This window comes from Oncorhynchus mykiss, chromosome 12, assembly GCF_057628025.1.
Source record: "Oncorhynchus mykiss isolate SJ-2025 chromosome 12, ASM5762802v1, whole genome shotgun sequence".
NCBI classification, from domain to species: domain Eukaryota; kingdom Metazoa; phylum Chordata; class Actinopteri; order Salmoniformes; family Salmonidae; genus Oncorhynchus; species Oncorhynchus mykiss.
In genome coordinates, this window is record NC_143033.1 from 35,072,187 (window position 1) to 35,093,031 (window position 20,845).

General features: G+C 41.7%; 2 protein-coding genes across 5 annotated transcripts in view; one reads left to right on the forward strand and one right to left on the reverse strand.

Annotated features, from left to right (window-relative positions):
* Positions 1-468: 468 nt before the first annotated feature.
* Positions 469-9,664, reverse strand: timm22 (translocase of inner mitochondrial membrane 22 homolog (yeast)). Of its 2 annotated transcripts, XM_021623561.3 has the most exons (4): positions 8,871-9,664; positions 8,262-8,458; positions 1,133-1,205; positions 469-1,046 (listed from the first exon to the last, which is right to left on the reverse strand). In XM_021623561.3, the coding sequence occupies exons 1-4, from the start codon at positions 9,127-9,129 to the stop codon at positions 970-972; spliced, it is 606 nt and encodes a 201-aa protein (XP_021479236.2). In that variant the 5' UTR covers positions 9,130-9,664; the 3' UTR covers positions 469-969. The 2 variants fall into 2 exon arrangements, with proteins under 2 accessions (XP_021479236.2, XP_090048475.1); XM_090192349.1 differs by lacking the exon at positions 8,262-8,458 and having other exon boundaries at positions 8,871-9,166.
* The window catches only part of LOC110537489 (cytospin-B), a 175,873-nt gene continuing 164,440 nt past the window's right edge, over positions 9,413-20,845 (forward strand). For all 3 annotated transcript variants that reach the window (XM_090192336.1, XM_090192337.1, XM_090192344.1), the window contains exon 1: positions 9,413-9,798. The gene's annotated coding sequence lies outside the window, so the exon portion shown is untranslated. The remainder of the gene's footprint in view (positions 9,799-20,845) is intronic.

Genomic DNA, 20,845 nt, shown 5'->3' on the forward strand with positions numbered 1-20,845 from the left:
CCACTCATAATTTACAAATGAAGAAAGTGTTTAGTGAGTCTGCCAGATCAGAGACAGTAGGGATGACGTCTTGATAAGTGTGTGAATTAGACTATTTTCCAGGCCTAAAGCATTCAAAATGTAACAAGTACTTTTGGGTGTCAGGGAAAATGTATGGAGTAAACAAAATTTTCTTTAGGAATGTAGTGAAGTAAAAGTACAGACCCCCCAAAAAACTACTTAACACTGCTGCATTCTGGAGCAAAAAAAAATGACTTGTGGCTACAATACAACTGCATGAACTTTACAAAAATAATGTGAACAAAAGTCATGAAATGTTGACTTCATGTCTACAGTTGCTCTTCAACTTCATTCTGAAGCCATTACATGCATTGTGGGGCTCTTGTCAATCATTAGGGTGTTTTTGTTTGACCCATGCAAACAAAGACATGACAAACGTGATTTAATAATGTACACACATGATTCCAGTTTGTTATGGATGTTGGAGACATGTTTATTTCTACATTACAATGTAAACCTTTTATACACAATGGCAACACTGCCATGTTGATCTGAGCGCTGCTGTCGCAAACCAGTGTCCGGCTGTCCCCCATACACCTTCGACTTTTGTCCTTACCACGCAAATGCGGCCATTGACTTGATTTCACCAGGCTTTATTTTACGCACAAAAACTAAACTAGCCAGCTCTCGACTACAACTGATTAGAGGTTCATCTCAATGACTTAACTTTTTAGATAGGCAAAGCCAGCATAACAAGTGGGCCACAAGCCTGGACTGGCCAACCCTGTATGACATCACTGTAAATACAGTGCACAGGATATTGTCCAAGTGTAGATAATCCTCATGATAAGATGCTCCACCTGCAGAGCAGGGATGTTTTTCTCTCTCCATGAGGTATAAAGTCTTTCTGGTCCAGAGGGACAGTGATCCCTCAACAATAGTTCAAAGGTATAGAAGGTGACCTGGTTTTCACCGAAGATAGTACTCAATGGCAGCAGAGAAGGCAGCGAAACCTCCACATCCCAGCACGCCAGCCTTCGCCCCAGCTATAAGATAGAAGGGAGACAATCTTTCAACAAAATTATATTAATGCATGAGACATTTGAACTGACAAATTAAGTAGATAACTCACCTCGAAATCCTATTGCTCCCCCAGTAACACAACCACTGTAGACAGCGTTCTTCCAGTCTGACTTCCCCCTGTGCTGTAATGTAAAATGCACCACAAGGGGGCAGTAGAAGACTGACAATACAGTATTTCCAGTAGATGTCTTCACAGTTTCAACAGACCCAACATTCCAAGATCAAATTCTGACTTGTGTCTCGGATCTGGGTCAGTTCTGATATAATTGCTACAGGTCTCAGGAATGTGCAATTAAAACTGATTTACCGACTGGACCCGTCCTCTTAATTTAATGTTTGTGTGATGAACTGCACAAGCTTGTTATCTTTGTCAGCCAATTGCAATTCAATAAACTGCATTGCTTATGTCCAGCTGAAACTGGTTCCAGCAGCTCACCTCATGTGCGCCTACTGCGGAGGAGAGAGAGCGAGTAAAAGGAGCCATGGCCACTAATGATTGAACATGTCTTTATAATGTAGCAAACAAAGGTGAGAAACGTTGGCGTGGACAAATTAACTGTGTGCAACTCGCCATTCAGGTTTGATGGAATTTTCTGCAATTCATGTATTTATTATCAATTGTTTAGTCATTATAAATGATTGAATCATCTAAATCAGTTCTTTAGCCTAGGCAAAAAGTGTTTCATTTTGATGAGACATTCTCATTGGCTGAATTAAGTTATTGTAAATGTTGTGCTCCATATTTACTTTAAGGTTAAAAGTAGGCCTGTTGTAAAATAAATTGCGTTAGTCTATTGCTGTCATTCGTTGGGTAGGCCTACGGTAGTCCTTTGTTGGTAATGTTAAGGTTTCATTCTGTGGAGCCATTTTCGTTGGCCAAATTAAAGTTCCGGCTGTAATGTTGTAATGTTGTGTTTATAATAGAGTGACTGGTAGCCCTACTATGCTACTCGCACTCAAACCATGAAAAGGAAAGAAAAAAAGGGCCAGATGCAAAGGTTGATTTAATGCCGCAATATAATTAATAACTTATTAGTATTTTCCCTATAAACATTGACTAGAGTTGCTTTTGATATTACCCTAATAAATGTTAAGCAACTTTTGTGAAGGTTTGGTATGGTTATTATTAGGCTTAGCTAGGCTACTGCAGGCCTATGATATGAATGTAGTGTGCACCAGCACTACAACTGACTCCGGCATTTGAACTTTGAGGCGAGGAAGAAAGTTCTAGGCCTACCATAGTTACTCCTTTAATCTAACAACATAATACTTCTTTAAAAATATTCTTATTGAAAATTAACAAATGAGCCTCCTATATGCCTATATCTGTATAGCAGATCGCATAGCAGTTCAGACGTCTTTTGTCCTCGTCTTGTCGTGTCCTGTATATATATATATTTACAACTTTTTTCACATACATTTTATTTTTATTTTCCATCAACTCATCTTCTAAACACTCTCCTGCAACCAGCCTCACCAATTTATATTTATAAAAAAGTATTATTTACCTCAGATCTGCAATCCTTCAGGAAGCTAGCCAGAAACTCCAGGAGGCTGGCCAGAAACTAGCCAGAAGCTAGCCAGGAGCTAGCCCAGAAGCTAATCAGAAGCTAACCACGGTTTGTGGTCATCGGCTGTCCTTTAGTTCGAAAATCTATCGCCAGTTTTGTACGGCGCAGCGCGGCTCGGAACGGAACATACCGGACCAATTTTTCTCTCCATGTCCCTGGATTTCAACTGCTCTCTGGACATTCATACCCGGATCTCACAGCTAGCTAGCTGCTATCCGTGTGACAGTCGGCTTTCGTCGATTCCGGAGCAAACATCGATTGTTCCGGTGCTAGCCAGCTCCGTCAATCACGCCTGAGTCCCATCATTCACTCCTGGGCTGCAGTCACCTATCCGGACCCGTTTCACTGCCTACGCGGAGCCTACGCGGAGCCCCACCGGGCCTTCACAACCGGACTGCCGACGTTATCTACCTGAAGGAGATCCGGCTGGCTCCTCTGTCGCGACGTTACCGGAACGCCCATCTGCGGCCCGCTAACCGTTAGCTGTCTTTCCGGCTGCTATCTGAATAGACAATCGGACAATTTATTTATTTGAATTATTATGTTTTCTTCTCGGGCCTCTATAACTATATCTATTGTTCTTATTTTTGTTGTTGTGTGATTTGGATTAATCCCCTCTACCACACGGAACCCCACTAATCTACTGACCGAACGCAAGAGGTGGCTAACAACAGACTCCATCCTATGCTAGCTTGCTACCGGTTGGCTTGGCTAGCTGTCTAAATCGCCGTGACCCTAAACCAACCTCTCCACTCACTGGACCCTTTTGATCACTCGACTAAGCATGCCTCTCCTTAATGTCAATATGTCTTGTCCATTGCTGTTCTGGTTAGTGTTTATTGGCTTATTTCACTGTAGAGCCTCTAGTCCTGCTCACTATACCTTATCCAACCTATTAGTTCCACCACCCACACATGCAATGACATCTCCTGGTTTCAATGATGTTTCTAGAGACAATATCTCTCTCTTCATCACTCAATACCTAGGTTTACCTCCACTGTATTCACATCCTACCTTACCTTTGTCTGTACATTATACCTTGATGCTATTTTATCGCCCCCAGAAACCTCCTTTTACTCTCTGTTCCAGACGTTCTAGACGACCAATTCTTATTGCTTTTAGTCGCACCCTTATCCTACTCCTCCTATGTTCCTCTGGCGATGTAGAGGTGAATCCAGGCCCTGCAGTGCCTAGCTCCACTCCTATTCCCCAGGCGCTCTCTTTTGACGACTTCTGTAACCGTAATAGCCTTGGTTTCATGCATGTTAACATTAGAAGCCTCCTCCCTAAGTTTGTTCTATTCACTGCTTTAGCACACTCTGCCAACCCTGATGTTCTAGCTGTGTCTGAATCCTGGCTTAGGAAGACCACCAAAAATTCAGACATTTTAATTCCAAACTACAACATTTTCAGACAAGATAGAACTGCCAAAGGGGGCGGTGTTGCAATTTACTGCAAAGATAGCCTGCAGAGTTCTGTCCTACTATCCAGGTCTGTACCCAAACAATTTGAACTTCTACTTTTAAAAATCCACCTTTCTAAAAACAAGTCTCTCACCGTTGCCGCCTGCTATAGACCACCCTCTGCCCCCAGCTGTGCTCTGGACACCATATGTGAACTGATTGCCCCCCATCTATCTTCAGAGCTCGTGCTGCTAGGCGACCTAAACTGGAACATGCTTAACACCCCAGCCATCCTACAATCTAAACTTGATGCCCTCAATCTCACACAAATTATCAATGAACCTACCAGGTACCTCCCCAAAGCCTTAAACACGGGCACCCTCATAGATATCATCCTAACCAACTTCCCCTCTAAATACACCTCTGCTGTCTTCAACCAAGATCTCAGCGATCACTGCCTCATTGCCTGCATCCGTAATGGGTCAGCGGTCAAACGACCTCCTCTCATCACTGTAAAACGCTCCCTGAAACACTTCAGCGAGCAGGCCTTTCTAATCGACCTGGCCGGGGTATCCTGGAAGGATATTGACCTCATCCCGTCAGTAGAGGATGCCTGGATATTTTTTAAAAATGCCTTCCTAACCATCTTAAATAAACATGCCCCATTCAAGAAATTTAGAACCAGGAACAGATATAGCCCTTGGTTCTCCCCAGACCTGACTGCCCTTAATCAACACAAAAACGTCCTATGGCGTTCTGCATTAGCATCGAACAGCCCCCGTGATATGCAGCTGTTCAGGGAAGCTAGAAACCATTATACACAGGCAGTTAGAAAAGCCAAGGCTAGCTTTTTCAAGCAGAAATTTGCTTCTTGCAACACTAACTCAAAAAAGTTCTGGGACACTGTAAAGTCCATGGAGAATAAGAACACCTCCTCCCAGCTGCCCACTGCACTGAAGATAGGAAACACTGTCACCACTGATAAATCCACCATAATTGAAAATTTCAATAAGCATTTTTCTACTGCTGGCCATGCTTTCCACCTGGCTACTCCTACCCCTGTCAACAGCACTGCACCCCCAACAGCAACTCGCCCAAGCCTTCCCCATTTCTCCTTCTCCCAAATCCATTCAGCTGATGTTCTGAAAGAGCTGCAAAATCTGGACCCCTACAAATCAGCCGGGCTAGACAATCTGGACCCTTTCTTTCTAAAATTATCTGCCGAAATTGTTGCCACCCCTATTACTAGCCTGTTCAACCTCTCTTTCGTGTCGTCTGAGATTCCCAAAGATTGGAAAGCAGCTGCGGTCATCCCCCTCTTCAAAGGGGGGGACACTCTTGACCCAAACTGCTACAGACCTATATCTATCCTACCATGCCTTTCTAAGGTCTTCGAAAGCCAAGTCAACAAACAGATTACCGACCATTTTGAATCTCACCATACCTTCTCTGCTATGCAATCTGGTTTCAGAGCTGGTCATGGGTGCACCTCAGCCACGCTCAAGGTCCTAAACGATATCTTAACCGCCATCGATAAGAAACATTACTGTGCAGCCGTATTCATTGATCTGGCCAAGGCTTTCGACTCTGTCAATCACCACATCCTCATCGGCAGACTCAACAGCCTTGGTTTCTCAAATGATTGCCTCGCCTGGTTCACCAACTACTTCTCTGATAGAGTTCAGTGTGTCAAATCTGAGGGTCTGTTGTCCGGACCTCTGGCAGTCTCTATGGGGGTGCCACAGGGTTCAATTCTTGGACCGACTCTCTTCTCTGTATACATCAATGAGGTCGCTCTTGCTGCTGGTGAGTCTCTGATCCACCTCTACGCAGATGACACCATTCTGTATACTTCCGGCCCTTCTTTGGACACTGTGTTAACAACCCTCCAGGCAAGCTTCAATGCCATACAACTCTCCTTCCGTGGCCTCCAACTGCTCTTAAATACAAGTAAAACTAAATGCATGCTCTTCAACCGATCACTACCTGCACCTACCCGCCTGTCCAACATCACTACTCTGGACGGCTCTGACTTAGAATACGTGGACAACTACAAATACTTAGGTGTCTGGTTAGACTGTAAACTCTCCTTCCAGACCCATATCAAACATCTCCAATCCAAAGTTAAATCTAGAATTGGCTTCCTATTTCGCAACAAAGCATCCTTCACTCATGCTGCCAAACATACCCTTGTAAAACTGACCATCCTACCAATCCTCGACTTTGGCGATGTAATTTACAAAATAGCCTCCAATACCCTACTCAACAAACTGGATGCAGTCTATCACAGTGCAATCCGTTTTGTCACCAAAGCCCCATACACTACCCACCATTGCGACCTGTACGCTCTCGTTGGCTGGCCCTCGCTTCATACTCGTCGCCAAACCCACTGGCTCCATGTCATCTACAAGACCCTGCTAGGTAAAGTCCCCCCTTATCTCAGCTCGCTGGTCACCATAGCATCTCCCACCTGTAGCACACGCTCCAGCAGGTATATCTCTCTAGTCACCCCCAAAACCAATTCTTTCTTTGGCCGCCTCTCTTTCCAGTTCTCTGCTGCCAATGACTGGAACGAACTACAAAAATCTCTGAAACTGGAAACACTTATCTCCCTCACTAGCTTTAAGCACCAACTGTCAGAGCAGCTCACAGATTACTGCACCTGTACATAGCCCACATATAATTTAGCCCTATCAACTACCTCTTTCACAACTGTATTTAATTTATTTATTTTGCTCCTTTGCACCCCATTATTTTTATTTCTACTTTGCACATTCTTCCATTGCAAAACTACCATTCCAGTGTTTTACTTGCTATATTGTATTTACCTTGCCACCAAGGCCTTTTTTGCCTTTACCTCCCTTCTCACCTCATTTGCTCACATTGTATATAGACTTGTTTATACTTTATTATTGACTGTATGTTTGTTTTACTCCATGTGTAACTCTGTGTTGTTGTATCTGTCGAACTGCTTTGCTTTATCTTGGCCAGGTCGCAATTGTAAATGAGAACTTGTTCTCAACTTGCCTACCTGGTTAAATAAAGGTAAAAAATTATCAGGGAGTCATACTAAGACCAAGAGCTCTTTTACAGATGAACCCCGAATTACAGAAAATGAACACATCAAGCAACCTCTGACAAGTAGGCCTATGCATGTCGATAACATCCTCTGTCTCTAGGCCTAAGCTTGTCTCACACACACACACACACACAGCCCTGATGCATTTAGTGCTCAAATCTCCAACCGCTAAACTGGGAGTTAGACTTGTTTTAGGAAAGTAAAAACCAATAAAATAGACTGAAGTTTTGAATATGCTACACATCGAAACACAAATAGTTGTTTTTGCAATTTGTTATAGGCGGTTAAGGACATGTAACTGTGGCTCATTTGGCTAATTTCACTTGTTTATTGATGGCCCTTTATTGATGCTCTGGCAGTTTCTTTCTCTTCCTACTCTCAGATCTGAAATGGTCTCTCGGATCCGAACCAGCATGATCCTTTTAGGAACAGGTCTAACTGTCCTCGGGTCCATTCGGAGCGGGTCTCTATGCATGTCGGGTGGGAAAGACAGAGCCATTTCGGATAGGGTCCAGATTTTTCACATTCTCATAGGTATTTCCAGAACCACAATTACATGTTCATGGTATTCATTTCATCAATACACATTAGCCTGGAAGACCAAAGTTTTGTATTTCATTTAACCATGTTCAACAAATGTCATGATTTGTTGAACATAACTTTGTGGTTTGTGCTTACGTATGATTTGTGATGACAACGTTAAGGTCCCACAAGTTGTCCAAACATAACAGGCCGTCTCATGCTTGTGATGCATTTACACGCTTGCCAGAATAAAGATGGTCCTAGTGTTGAGTTTCAATACATCTTTACTTCCTCCGGTCCACTGACAATCAACAGACTACTTTCAATTTGCTACTTGAGGCCTAGTGGTTAGAGTGTTGGACTAGTAACCGAAAGGTTGCAAGTTCAAACCCCCGAGCTGACAAGGTACAAATCTGTCGTTCTGCCCCTGAACAGGCAGTTAACCCACTGTTCCTAGGCCATCATTGAAAATAAGAATTTGTTCTTAACTGACTTGCCTAGTTAAATAAAAGGTCAAATAAAAATATAAAAACTCTTAATTAGCATATTATTACTATTTTCTGATGCATTTCAGCAGAAAAAAAAGGACCAGAATCATCCTACCGATTCAATGATGCACTCTGTGCAGGAGAACATTGCCCCAATGACAGCAAAGTTTTTGGCGTAGGACATTCCCCTCTGGCCCATGTCTTTGAGAACCTCTCTGGCCGTGGGTGTTCTCATGGGGTCTTTGGGGTCAAATCCCACGTTGGTGTCTATACCAGCCGTGAACACACCAAACGCTCCCCCGAGAACAAACCCTTTAGAGAAAAGTGTCACAAGATTGTGTTAGCTACAGCAACTATGGAAATAGTACTGTTACTACTATGCCTTATAGTGAGAATGCGCAATAATATAGACAGCAAGGGAGAGTGAGTGGCTTATCTCATCAGTAAGCTACCAACACGTTAAAAGATCAATAATTTGGAACTACTATGTGCATTATAAATTGTCGGCCTCCTGCATGCAGAGAGAAGCTAGTGTACCTACTGTACTGTAGCTGCAATCAGCTGTCACCATGAGGTAAATGTACGTTGCAATTTAGCCTCTGTTGCTCGGTCGTCCATGGATGGACAAAGTTAGAGGCTAGTTGCAACTGTGAAGTGTACAGTAACTCATGCAAATGCATGACACATTTTTAATATCGTCGACAATAGTGAAAGACTGGCTAACCTCCAACACAGGCCAACACCGCCTTGAAAGCACAGCTCTCCATTCCCTGTTCGATCATCTTCTGGTCGTCGGTTTTCATGGGATTGGGAAGACCCCCCATAACGGTCGGATTCAGATCCTTAATTGGCCTCTTCTCCCCGATGAGGTGCTCCAGGACCATGCTGTACTGAAATGTTGAACCTTCATAGCTCCGATCAGCCGAGGTTGAGGCTTGAGTGTCCGACACAGGGGCATTTCCACTACCTACGGTCGCCGCCATGATGAGTGTGTGTGGCTGGTAAATTTAAGAGGTTATTATAAACGGTAGATTCGCCAAATGCATAACAGCTTGAGGTCAATTATATTTATTCCGCATGAAAAAACAATGACGTTTATGGAATAACGGTCCTGGACCAATAACATAGACAAACATAGACATTCTGTATTATTGTTTGAGAAAATATTTGTCAATATATAAGATTTGCACGTTTTCTTTTACTTGCTTTAGCGTGCAAGTGAAGTGCAAATTAGTCTTCCTATATATTAGCAGATTCGACAAAGTCAGATCAATGCGTTTCTAAGTAATGGACTGTCTTCATGAACGCTATCTTGAATATAACCATATCATCTGAAAGTCTTAGATCAATATTGTCACAACACTTCCCATTTGACTTGAAAATATCTGTACATTTAGGCTTTAATTTTTATCTCTGCAGGAAATAAATGAGGAGGGTGTCGATTTAATACAAATGTTTTCATAAGGAGAAGATAGTTCTCAAGTGAACACACTGTTGAAATACGACATTACCCAGAAGTCTTTGTAAATGCAGACACTGCACCAAACTCGCGCGCTCCACCTGCAGGCACATCCACGCGCGACGCTAGCCCCACCATCGACATCACCACATCACACAAACGAGCGCACCAGCGGCAGAGTTGAAAAGAACAGGTGAGGGGAAATATTTATATTATTTTGCCGAAAATATATATTTTCAATCAGCACTGATAATATTTACCTTTTTTTTTTTTTTTACTATTTATTCATTTACGTTGCTCAAGTTTGGTGAGGCTGTGAGAGTCGTTATGAAGACAGGTTGGATAGCAGGACAGTAGTTAGTGCATTTCACAGCAATCGCCGTTTTGATCAACGACAAGGTGTTTGTCTCGTGACAGCCACTGTCCTATCTGTGACTGTACCTTCAGCTGATGGTTATTTTATATTAACCCGTGTTTAAAAAATGTATGGTCAACTCGCGTCGACATGTTGTTCATTGCCACATCTTACAGTTAGAGAATGCTGCAGTAAGACAGACTTGTGTGATGGTAAAGCTGAGTCAGCCGAAGACATCTGTCATGAATGTTTGCGGACTGGGTGGAGGTGGATGCATGTGCACTGTTACCATTGTGGAGTCTGGTGCCTCTTCTCATTTGTGTGTCTGTTTGAAGTTCAACAGGATGTTGTTTTCTGTGTCTGCTGCTGCCTCCACCAGTACATTTGGTTACGTTGAAAAACACCCTCCTGCTTACATCAATAAGCCAGCTCTTCCAAGCTTACTCAGTGACTATGCAGCAACAACGAATGACAAATAAATAATTGAGTACACATAGTGCTCACCAATTAGCAACTCTTCCAGAATGTTTAAAAAAAAAAATAGATCACATCACACTTTCACAGTGAATGAGTAAGATTATGAAGCCCAGAGTTTGAATATCCTGTAGTAAACAATTATGGCGTCCATGTAGCCTATAGCCTAATGCCCAAATTCTTATAAATTGCTTAAGAAATCATCATCATCATCCAATCAATTATTTCATATACATGGAAGTAATTAGGCCTACATATTTTCTGTTGCGATTTTAAGTTAACACAGTTTTCAAATGTGTAATTACAGTTCTCAACAACTTCGATTGTCGACTCGACTGATGCTTTAGAAAACCCTCCACATGCTACTTACTGTTGGTTACCGTACGGCTGCCATTTGTTCCTAATTAGGGCTACAGTATACGTGTAGCAGCCAGTAGCTGAGGCTTTGTTGTGTTTAGACTAGTTATCAGTGAAAGTTTGCTGTTTATTTATTTAATAAATCAGTAAGTGGTTCACTATGGTAGACATCGTTATGACTGAGCGACTGTGTGCTGCACTGGCTCTACCACAGTCAGCTGTAGCCCTATTACATTTATCTGCTTATAAACTACACAGTCAAAGCATTCAAGCTCAGTCAAATGACTGTCTCAAAACGATGCTTAGGCCTAAACTCATAAACGGCTGCAATTTTGGTATTGGTTTACTGTGTGTGTCATGTATTTATTTTAATCATCTTGTGTTTCTATTCTTTATCGTTGGGAAGGGCTTGTAAGCAAGCATTTCACAGTAGGTCTACCTACACCAGTTGTATTCGGCGCATGTGACAAATACAATTTGATTTGATCAATGAGAAAGATAGATTTATGGGAAAGTTAGCCTAGCCTAACAACTAGACCGCTATTTGATTGGATTACATGAGATGTTTTTAAGAGGTTAACAAGCAAGCAGTCATGTCATTTGTCATTCACACACATACATTTATACTGGAAGGGGATAGGCATATATAATGGAAAACAAATGACATCTTTCAGTTCTACCCTCCCCTAATTATTCCTTTGATGGTACTAAAGCAATATAAGGGAGAAAATAACTATGAGTAAATCGTTCCTCCTCTTAAAGTTATGCAATAGCTATTTGTATGTAATTACACCCCTTGTTTTTTCATGGCCAACCTTCCAAGAAATAGAAATAGCTAGAAGAGATCTGTCTTTGGCTGATGGCTGGGCTGTGTTCAGAACACACTGACAGCTAACTCAGCAGAGAGGTTGTATGTCCTATGTCAGCAGAAGGACCAGGCAGATCCCAGGTAGAACCCTTTGGGGTTCCGTGTAGAACCCTTTCCACAGAGGGTTCTACATGGAACCCAAACGAGATCTCCCTGGAACCAAAAAGGGGTCTCCTATGGGAACTTCCCTAGAAGCCTTTGGAACCTTTTTTTCTAAGGCCTTACATGGAACCACACACAATAGTGCAGTAGCCTAAGTTCACTAACAAGAAAGCAGTAGCCTAGTTGTCATTTAATTTTGCAGTCTGGTTTTATTTTGCAGGAGAAAAAAGGGCCCCATGTTATACAGAAAAGTGCTTATGTCCTCTTAGTGTTTTACTCTATCTCTCTCTGGGCTTCGATGATTATTGGCATTACATTTGATGGAGGCGAGGGAGAATGCAGCTCACCTGGTCTCCCAGTCTACTCCTGTACTCTGTGTGCTGCTGAGAGAGCCCTAGATTGTGTGTCCTCACAGGGTGTCCTGTCCTCACAGGGCCAGAGAAAGAGCAGTGAATCTGTTTCTCAGTCACATCACCATACTGGTCCCCAGTGACTGTGCTGCGCCTGCGCTCTACTGCTGAGCTCGTTACCAACGATTCTTTCACTGGGGGACTGGAGCCGCTATAAATAGCCTCCAGTAGGTCTCTGGTGAGCAGGGCGGGGTGGGGGGGGGGGGGTGTTATTGACTGGAGTGTCCTGGCTGTCCACCTGCGTCCTCATTCCTCTGTTACGGTCCAAAGCTAAGGGTGACTTTTCCAGGGTGTGTGTGTGTGTGTCACAGAACACCATGTGGCCTCATTTGAAATGGGATGTCAAGGTCTCTGCTGTATAGGCTAGCTGCTGTTCCACAAAGTCAAAATTCCTGATTCAAGAACGCGCTCTAGTATCGCTGACCTCGATTTACCTAGCCTACTTTTTGGTATGCGACTGAAGACTATATTTTTTTCATAGCTTTATCAGTGTGTGCATGTGCAATGTGTAGGCTACACATATGTGTGTGAATTATATAAAGTGGGGAGATGGATGAGGGGGAGATCCATTGGTGTCACCTTCCACATTTGCAGCAGGCAAGCATGCAGTCAGTCAGGGCGAGGGGCAAACACTGCAGTGCTATAATCCCCATGCATGGGGATGCACTCACTGCACAGAGCTCTCAGTACACACGGACAGAATACATTCATACTGCATACACGACGCAGCACTGAAAATGCAGTAGCAAAATGTACACAGCAGACTCTGTCAGAGACTGCAGCTCATGATTTCTTCGATTAAGTGCATACTTACACTGCTGATTGAAGAATGGCAAAGTGCAGGGAGACCTAGTGCCCAATAATTTATACACTAGATGACTGATATGGGGGAGCTGTGTTGGCGCCACCGTGCCTCCATCACTCCCTCACCATTGTAAATTATATTCTACATTCATTTTTGCCACATTTATTCTATTACAGAGACCTTTATTAATGTAGGTTGTCCAATCAAAAACGCATCTTTTGACCAATGGGTAAAATAATGAATAATAATAATTAGTCCTCTAAGAAAACCAATGGTCCAACCTCATGTCTCTGTCATAATCCATTCAAAAGTTATTTACATTTTTTTACCTATTAGGATGGCCAAAATTAGGGTGACTAAATCAATGGAGGCCAGTGGAAAAAAAGTGTACAAAAATCAGGAAAATAGCATTGGGTCAGCTTGGGTGGATGTTGGGCGAGAATGAAGGCTAACTGACAGGCTTTCTGTTGAACTCATCATCTTTGTTCTTGAATCCGGAGGACATAAAACAATATAGAGGTAAGATGTATATCTATTTTAAGGCATTTCATTTTTTCAAGATAATTTTTTCATATTTTAATATACACTTTTAATATTAATATGAAATTCCTGTTCTGTTGATTTCTCACAAAAACAAGCGTATTTGTGAAATGTCAACGGAGCACTGAGTGTACCGCAACATTTTCATTTTAAAATTTGGCTTTTTGCAACCCTTGGAAACAACTTAGCATATGACTACCACAACATGTAAAATCCTCAAAAGTCACAGTGAGAAAGCAGAACCGCTCTATCAATAGAGCTTGGTGCTTATTATTAGATATATCAGGTTACGAAATCTGACTTTTTGGATGTAATGTTAATGTCATGTTAGAGAAAGACCCAACTGAACGATTCAAAACAGAAGAATCATATTTGTCTTGGTAAAATGTATTTTATAAAATAAGGAAGTGAAATTTAATCACCAAAGTGTGTTTTCATCCACCCTGGGCAGAGTGTGTGGACACCCTACTTAATACTTTAAAATTATATTGTGTGAGCTATACATACAAATATTTGTATTTATAAAAGCATTTTCCATAATTTATAGATATGACTAATGTAACTGTTCCCACTACAACAACATACTTAAATAAATGTAATTTTGTCCTTGAAACATTTTAATTGAAATACTGTAGAATTCCATTAATTCTGATGGAGGACTGCTCATACTGGGAAGAGCCAATATGGCCGACCGGTGGCTTCGAAGCCTCTCAATGGCCAATACATAGCATTAGTAATCCAGGGTTTATATACAGTGCATTCGGTTAGTATTCTGACCACTTCCCCTTTTCCACTTTTTGTTACGTTACAGCCTTATTCTAAAATGGATTAAATAAAACATTTTCCTCATCAATCTACACACAATACACATAATTCCAAAGCGAAAACAGGTTTTTAGACATTTTGGCAAATGTATTAAAAATAAAGAACAGAAATAACATATTTACATAAGCATTCAGACCCTTTACTATGAGACTCGAAATTGAGCTCAGGAGCATCCTGTTTCCATTCATCATCCTTGAGACATTTCAACAACTTAAATTCAATTGATTGGGCATGACTTGGAGAGGCGCACACCTGTCTATATAATGTCCCACTGTTGATCGTGCATGTCAAAGCAAAAACCAAGCCATGAGGTCAAAGGAATTGTCCATAGAGCTCAGAGACAGGATTGTGTCGAGCCACAGATCTGGGGAAGGGTACCAAAAATGTTATGCAGCATTGAAGGTCCTCAAGAACACAGTGGCCTCCATCATTCTTAAATGGAAGAAGTTTGGAACCACCAAGACTCTTCCTAGAGCTTGCAGCCAGGCCAAACTGAGCAATCGGGGGATAAGAGCCTTGGTCAGGGAGGTGACCAAGAAACCGAGTTCCTCTGTGGAGATGGGAGAACCTTCCAGAAGGACAACCATCTCTGCAGCACTCCACCAATCAGGCCTTTATGGTAGAGTGGCCAGACGGAACCAACTCCTCAGTAAAAGGCACATGACAGCCCTCTTGGAGTTTGCCAAAAGGCACCTAAAGGACTCTCAGACCATGAGGAACAAGATTCTCTGGTCTGATGAAACCAAGATTGAACTCTTTGGCCTGAATGCCAGGCGTCACGTCTGGAGGAAACCTGGCACCATCCCTACGATGAAGCATGGTGGTGGCAGCATCATGCTGTGGGGATGTTTTTCAGCGGCAGGGACTGGGAGACTAGTCAGGATCGAGGGAAAGATGAACGGAGCAAAGTACTGAGAGGTACTGATGAAAACCTGCTCCAGAGGACCTCCGACTTGGGCGAAGGTTCACCTTCCAACAGGACAATGACCCTAAGCACATAGCCAAGTCAGCCAAAGCCCGGACTTGAACCTGATTGAACATCTCTGGAGAGGCCTGAAAATAGCTGTGCAGCGACGCTCCCCATCCAACCTGACAGAGCTTGAGAGGATCTGCAGAGAAGAATGAGAGAAACTCCACAAAGACACGTTTGCCAAGCGTAAAACCCAAGAAGATTCGAGGTTGTAATTGCTGCCAAAGGTTCTTCAACAAAGTACTTAGTAGAGGGTCTGAATACTTATGTAAATGTGATATTTCAGTTTTAGTTTTTTATAAATTAGCAAAAATGTCTAAACCTGTTTTTGCTCATTATGGGGTATTGTGTGTAGATTAACAAAATATGAAAAACGTCCAGCGGTCTTGTCACACCAGCCTTGTCACACCAGCCTTCGCTTTGTCTCCCCTTCCTATCCAGCTCAGATGTTCGGCGTCGCCGGCCTTCTAGCTGCTGCCAAACCTACTGCTGGCAAACGCCCTTCGCTCATCAACCCTGGACTTGTCTCGTCATCATTGCACACACCTGGTTCCAATCCCCACTCTATAACTGTATATATATATACTCCTGCCATTTGTCTTTGTCGGTCATTGCAAATGTTACTTGTTTTCCTGAGAGGAATCTCTCCTACTATTTCCTGAGTACTTTATATTTTGCACTTTGTGTTTGCCCTGTGCCTTTTTGTTTATGAAGATGCATTTTGAGCACAACAGCATTTGGGTTTCGTCCCAAATTGGGTTTCGTCCCCAGATCTATGGTGCTGAAATAAACTCAGTAGTTCTAAACCTGCGAATGCCTCCTGCCTACTCGTCTCTACACCAGTGACAGGTCTGAGAACTTTTCGAATACGCTGTACATCATTGGGTATTCCCCACAATGCGGTTTGGGATGTGATGTGAGGGAGGCTCCTGGAAAAACAGCACAAACAGGACTGGGACTAAATATCAGCCCCCCAGGCTCTTTAACAGACCAGGATGCTTAGAGACTTACACAGCAACACAAATGTAACTTACTTTACTTTATGTAGTCTGTTATAATAGCTAAATGATGTGGCAGTTTTGTTTGCATTGGCAGATTCTGTTTTGTTTGTTTTGGCTCTTGTTTCAACTGATTGCCATTTATCCACAATTAACCACTAAAGTCCAATTAGGCCTACACCACTCTGTCTGTACTGAATAGAATCCCTAGGATCTTAATTAGTGCCACTTTCTATTTCATGAGGAGCTTAATGAAATTGCTATTGTCATCCCTTCTCCCCTCACACAAGACACACACACATGATGCAGTGCTATTTGAAAGCAACAATCTCTGAGTTATCTGTGCCCATGAGGTTAGGCCTTTGCTGCACTGGAGGCCCAGGCGCCTCTAATTGCAAAGATAAGGGCAGAAGGGAGTTGGGACAGGCGCTGGTTTGGCAGTCAGACTGGCGGGAAACAGTTGCACCTCTCATGCTAGATTAGAGTCTCTCTGAGAAGTCCTTGTGCATGCTTCTGAGTGCAGTTTGGATAGCAGCTTGCAAGTCTCCGGCATCTTACTGTAGGAAACAAACAAAGGTAAGGGTTAAGGGCAGTCTCCATTTGTCATCTAATTAGTGTTCTCCATACTGTCCACATTAGTTAATGTGTAGTTACTGATAGTCATTTGATTTAACAGTGTTCATGTGAAAATAACAAACCTATTTCTTAACTGAATAATTCTACCTCTTTTGGTGAACATACCCAGAGAACAATGCCATTTTAGTCTATGTACTCAGCATTGCAAACAGTGGAAATGTATTTCTCTATTCAGTAAAACAATAGCCAACAATCTCTTTGAGAGGATGGATAAATTGACAAAGTGAGAAGGTGCAGGTCTGACTCTCCTCTCCCGGGGCCTCATTTATCAACCATGCGTACATTTCTCACCAAAATATGGCATACGTGGAGATTCAAGGATTTGTATTTGCAACAAATTACTGGGATTGATCAATCTGTCACAGAACAAATACAGTTGTATAGTCGGAAGTTTACATACACCTTAGCCAACTACATTTAAACTCAGTTTTTCACAATTCCTGACATTTAATCCTAGTAAAAATGCCCTGTCTTAGGTCAGTTAGGATCACCACTTTATTTTAAGAATGTGAAATGTCAGAATAATAGTAGAGCATGATTTATTTCAGTTTTTATTTATTTCATCACATTACCAGTGGGTCAGAAGTTTACATATACTCAATTAGTATTTGGTAGCATTACCTTTAAATGGTTTAACTTGGGTCAAATGTTTCGGGTAGCCTTCCACAAGCTTTCCACAATAAGTTGGGTGAATTTTGGCCCATTCCTCCTGACAAAGCTGGTGTCAGGTTTGTAGGCCTCCATGCTCGCACGCGCCTTTTCAGTTCTTCCCACAGATATTCAATAGGATTAATGTCAGGGTTTTGTGATGGCCCCTCCAATACCTTGACTTTGTTGTCCTTAAGTCATTTTGCCACAACTTTGGAAGTATGCTTGGTGTCATTGTCCATTTGGAAGACCCATTTGCGACCAAGCTTTAACTTCCTGACTGATGTCTTGAGATGCTGCTTCAATGAATCCCCATAATTTTCCTGCCTCATGATGCCATCTATTTTGTGAAGTGCACAAGTTCCTCCTGCAGCAAAGCACCCCCACAACATGATGCTGCCACCCCGGTGCTTCACGATTGGGATGGTGTTCTTCGGGCTTGCAAGCCCCCTTTTTCCTCCAAACATAACGATGGTCATTATTTCCAAACAGTTCTATTTTTGTTTCATCACACTAGAGGATATTTCTCCAAAAAGTATGATCTTTGTCCCCATGTGCAGTTGCAAACCGTAGTCTGGCTTTTTTATGGCGGTTTGGAGCAGTGGCTTCTTCCTTGCTGAGTGGCCTTTCAGGTTTTGTCGATATAGGACTCGTTTTACTGTGGATATAGATAATTTTGTACCTGTTACCTCCAGCATCTTCACAAGGTCCTTTGCTGTTGTTCTGGGATAGATTTGCACTTTTTGCACCAAAGTACGTTAATAATCTCTAGGAGACAGAACGCGTCTCCTTCCTGAGTGGTATGATGGCTGCGTGGTTCCATGGTGTTTATACTTGTGTAGTATTGTTTGTACAGATGAACGTGGTACCTTCAGGCGTTTGGAAATTGCTCCCAAGGATGAACCAGACTTGTGGAGGTCTAAAATTGTGGAGGTCTAAAATTATTGGCTGATTTCTTTTGATTTCCCTGATGTCAATCAAAGAGGCATTGAGTTTGAAGGTTGGCCTTGAAATACATCCACAGGTACACCTCCAATTGACTCAAATCATGTCAATTAGCCTATCAGAAGCTTCTTCCATGACATCATTTTCCTTGAATTTTCCAAGCTATTTAAAGGCACAGTCAACTTAGTGTATGTGAACTTGAAATAATCTGTCTGTAAACAATTGTTGGAGAAATTACTTGTGTCATGCACAAAGTCTTAACTGACTTGCCAAAACTGTAGTTTGGTAACAAGAAATTTGTGGAGTGGTTGAAAATGTGCACAAATTTCTATTGAGGTGCGGGGCAGAATGTTTTAAAATGTTTTGCAGTGACAAAAAAATGTATTCTGCCCGAGTGCCAAACAATCAGGACATTAACTTTTTTTGCCACTTGTAGGACAGATTTTTTTACTTGTCCGTAATTTTTACTTGTCCCCCAATAAAAGTTATGTAACACCATTGGCCAAAAGGGTGACTTAAAATGAGTGAAGTACATAGGTGGGATGTGAATTAATTTTCTGCATTTGCCCATAGATGATGTTATTGCATCCTAGCGGCCATTCCCTTAAAATGTTTTACAAAAGGAAAAAAATAAAATTTGACTACTACGCATTTGGCTCGCACACTATGGGAGTGACGTGAGGAATCGTGACATTAACAAAATATATTTAGGGAGCCAAATCTTTTCGAATATCCTATTGTACTGTGGTGGCACCAAAGAGATGTGTAGTAGTCTAGGCCTATCTGGCTATCTGTGTTTGGCGAAGCGCGCAGATGGAGTGAGTGACACAAAGTCAACAAGCCTTGCTGGCTGTGCATCTTGTGATGGGTTGTAAAGCGTTATGGGCTACAGAGCAACTCTGCTTTCTGGATAATTATAAACTGATTCACATGTTTGCGTCATCCTCCTGTCTTATTAGGCCTAGGTTACTATATGCGTTGTGGGTAGGTTGCACATTGCTAAAATAATATGGAAATAGACCTAGGCCAACTACGCATAATTTCTTTCAGAAGCTTTCGTCAGCTGTACCCTAAGTTTTCTTTTGACTCCTCATTAGATTTTTCCATATTGATATTGTTTGCTCAATTTTCTCTTCTTGTGGTCTAAAATATTTGTCATTCAAAATAAATCTGTGATTGATAATAGCATAGACTCTGACTTTCATAATTATTCCTGTTTAAAAGCTGCAACTTTAGGACATTACACTTTATTAGAATAGTTTGGAAAATGCTCTTCATAACTTTAATTGATCTTAATGTTTTTATGATATTTCAAATAGTAGGATTAGGCTTTTGGTTGTTTGGTTCGCAACGGCAAGGAGGGATGACTTTTTCCGATCTTTTATGTCATTTATGTCAAATAATGCTTTGCTCAACTGTAAAGTTTGTTCAAATTTCTCATTTGATTTTTATATCTTGCTATTGTTACTTTTATCTCTCCCATTATTACTTTAGGCCTCCCATGTTTTGGGGTTATTGAAAGACAACTTAAATCTTTCGGAGATAGCGTAGCACTCTGTAATATTCATTAATTTGTTTGATGAAATATGAAATAGTGCGGCAGGGGAAATCTAGCATGCATTCAACTGAGAGTGGCTTAATAGGCCAATTCATATCAAATTAAGAGAAAGTATAACATTTGGGCTCCTATAAAATAAGACACCGTAGTGTTCGTTATAAAAATAGACTTTGGCTATTGGCCCAGATTATCCGACATTCGAGAGAGAAAAAAACATTTTCTGACCAGATATTTTGTGCTGCTTTGGTGAGACTCTTAGCTCTGTCTATATTGTTCTCTTTCTTTGTGTAAATATAACATATTTATTGAAAAAGGTTTTAGCAAATAGGAATATAGGCAATTTACTGCTGTGCACTGCCTGATCCAATTCTGATCGTAGTAATTGTTTAATATTGTGATTTCTTTACTTGTCCATTCGGACAACTGAAATCTATATTCTGGTTGACCAACATATTTTTTTACTTGAACCAGACAAGCCTTGATTTCGAGCCCTGACAATGGCATTATATGCTATGCAAAATACAAATTGTTGTTCAATATTTTGTTTATTTCTCTGTATAACTCTGTTGCAGATAAACATGCACCGTACAAAAAGCTAAGGGTGAAAGAATGATTTAATCATTGGTTCACGCATGAATTGTCTGAGAAATGACAGGAAAGAAATTTGGGCTAAGACTGACTGATTCTACATCTGATTGGCAGTCCTTCAGACATTTGAGAAATAGATGGCTAGCTCTGGTTAGAAAAGC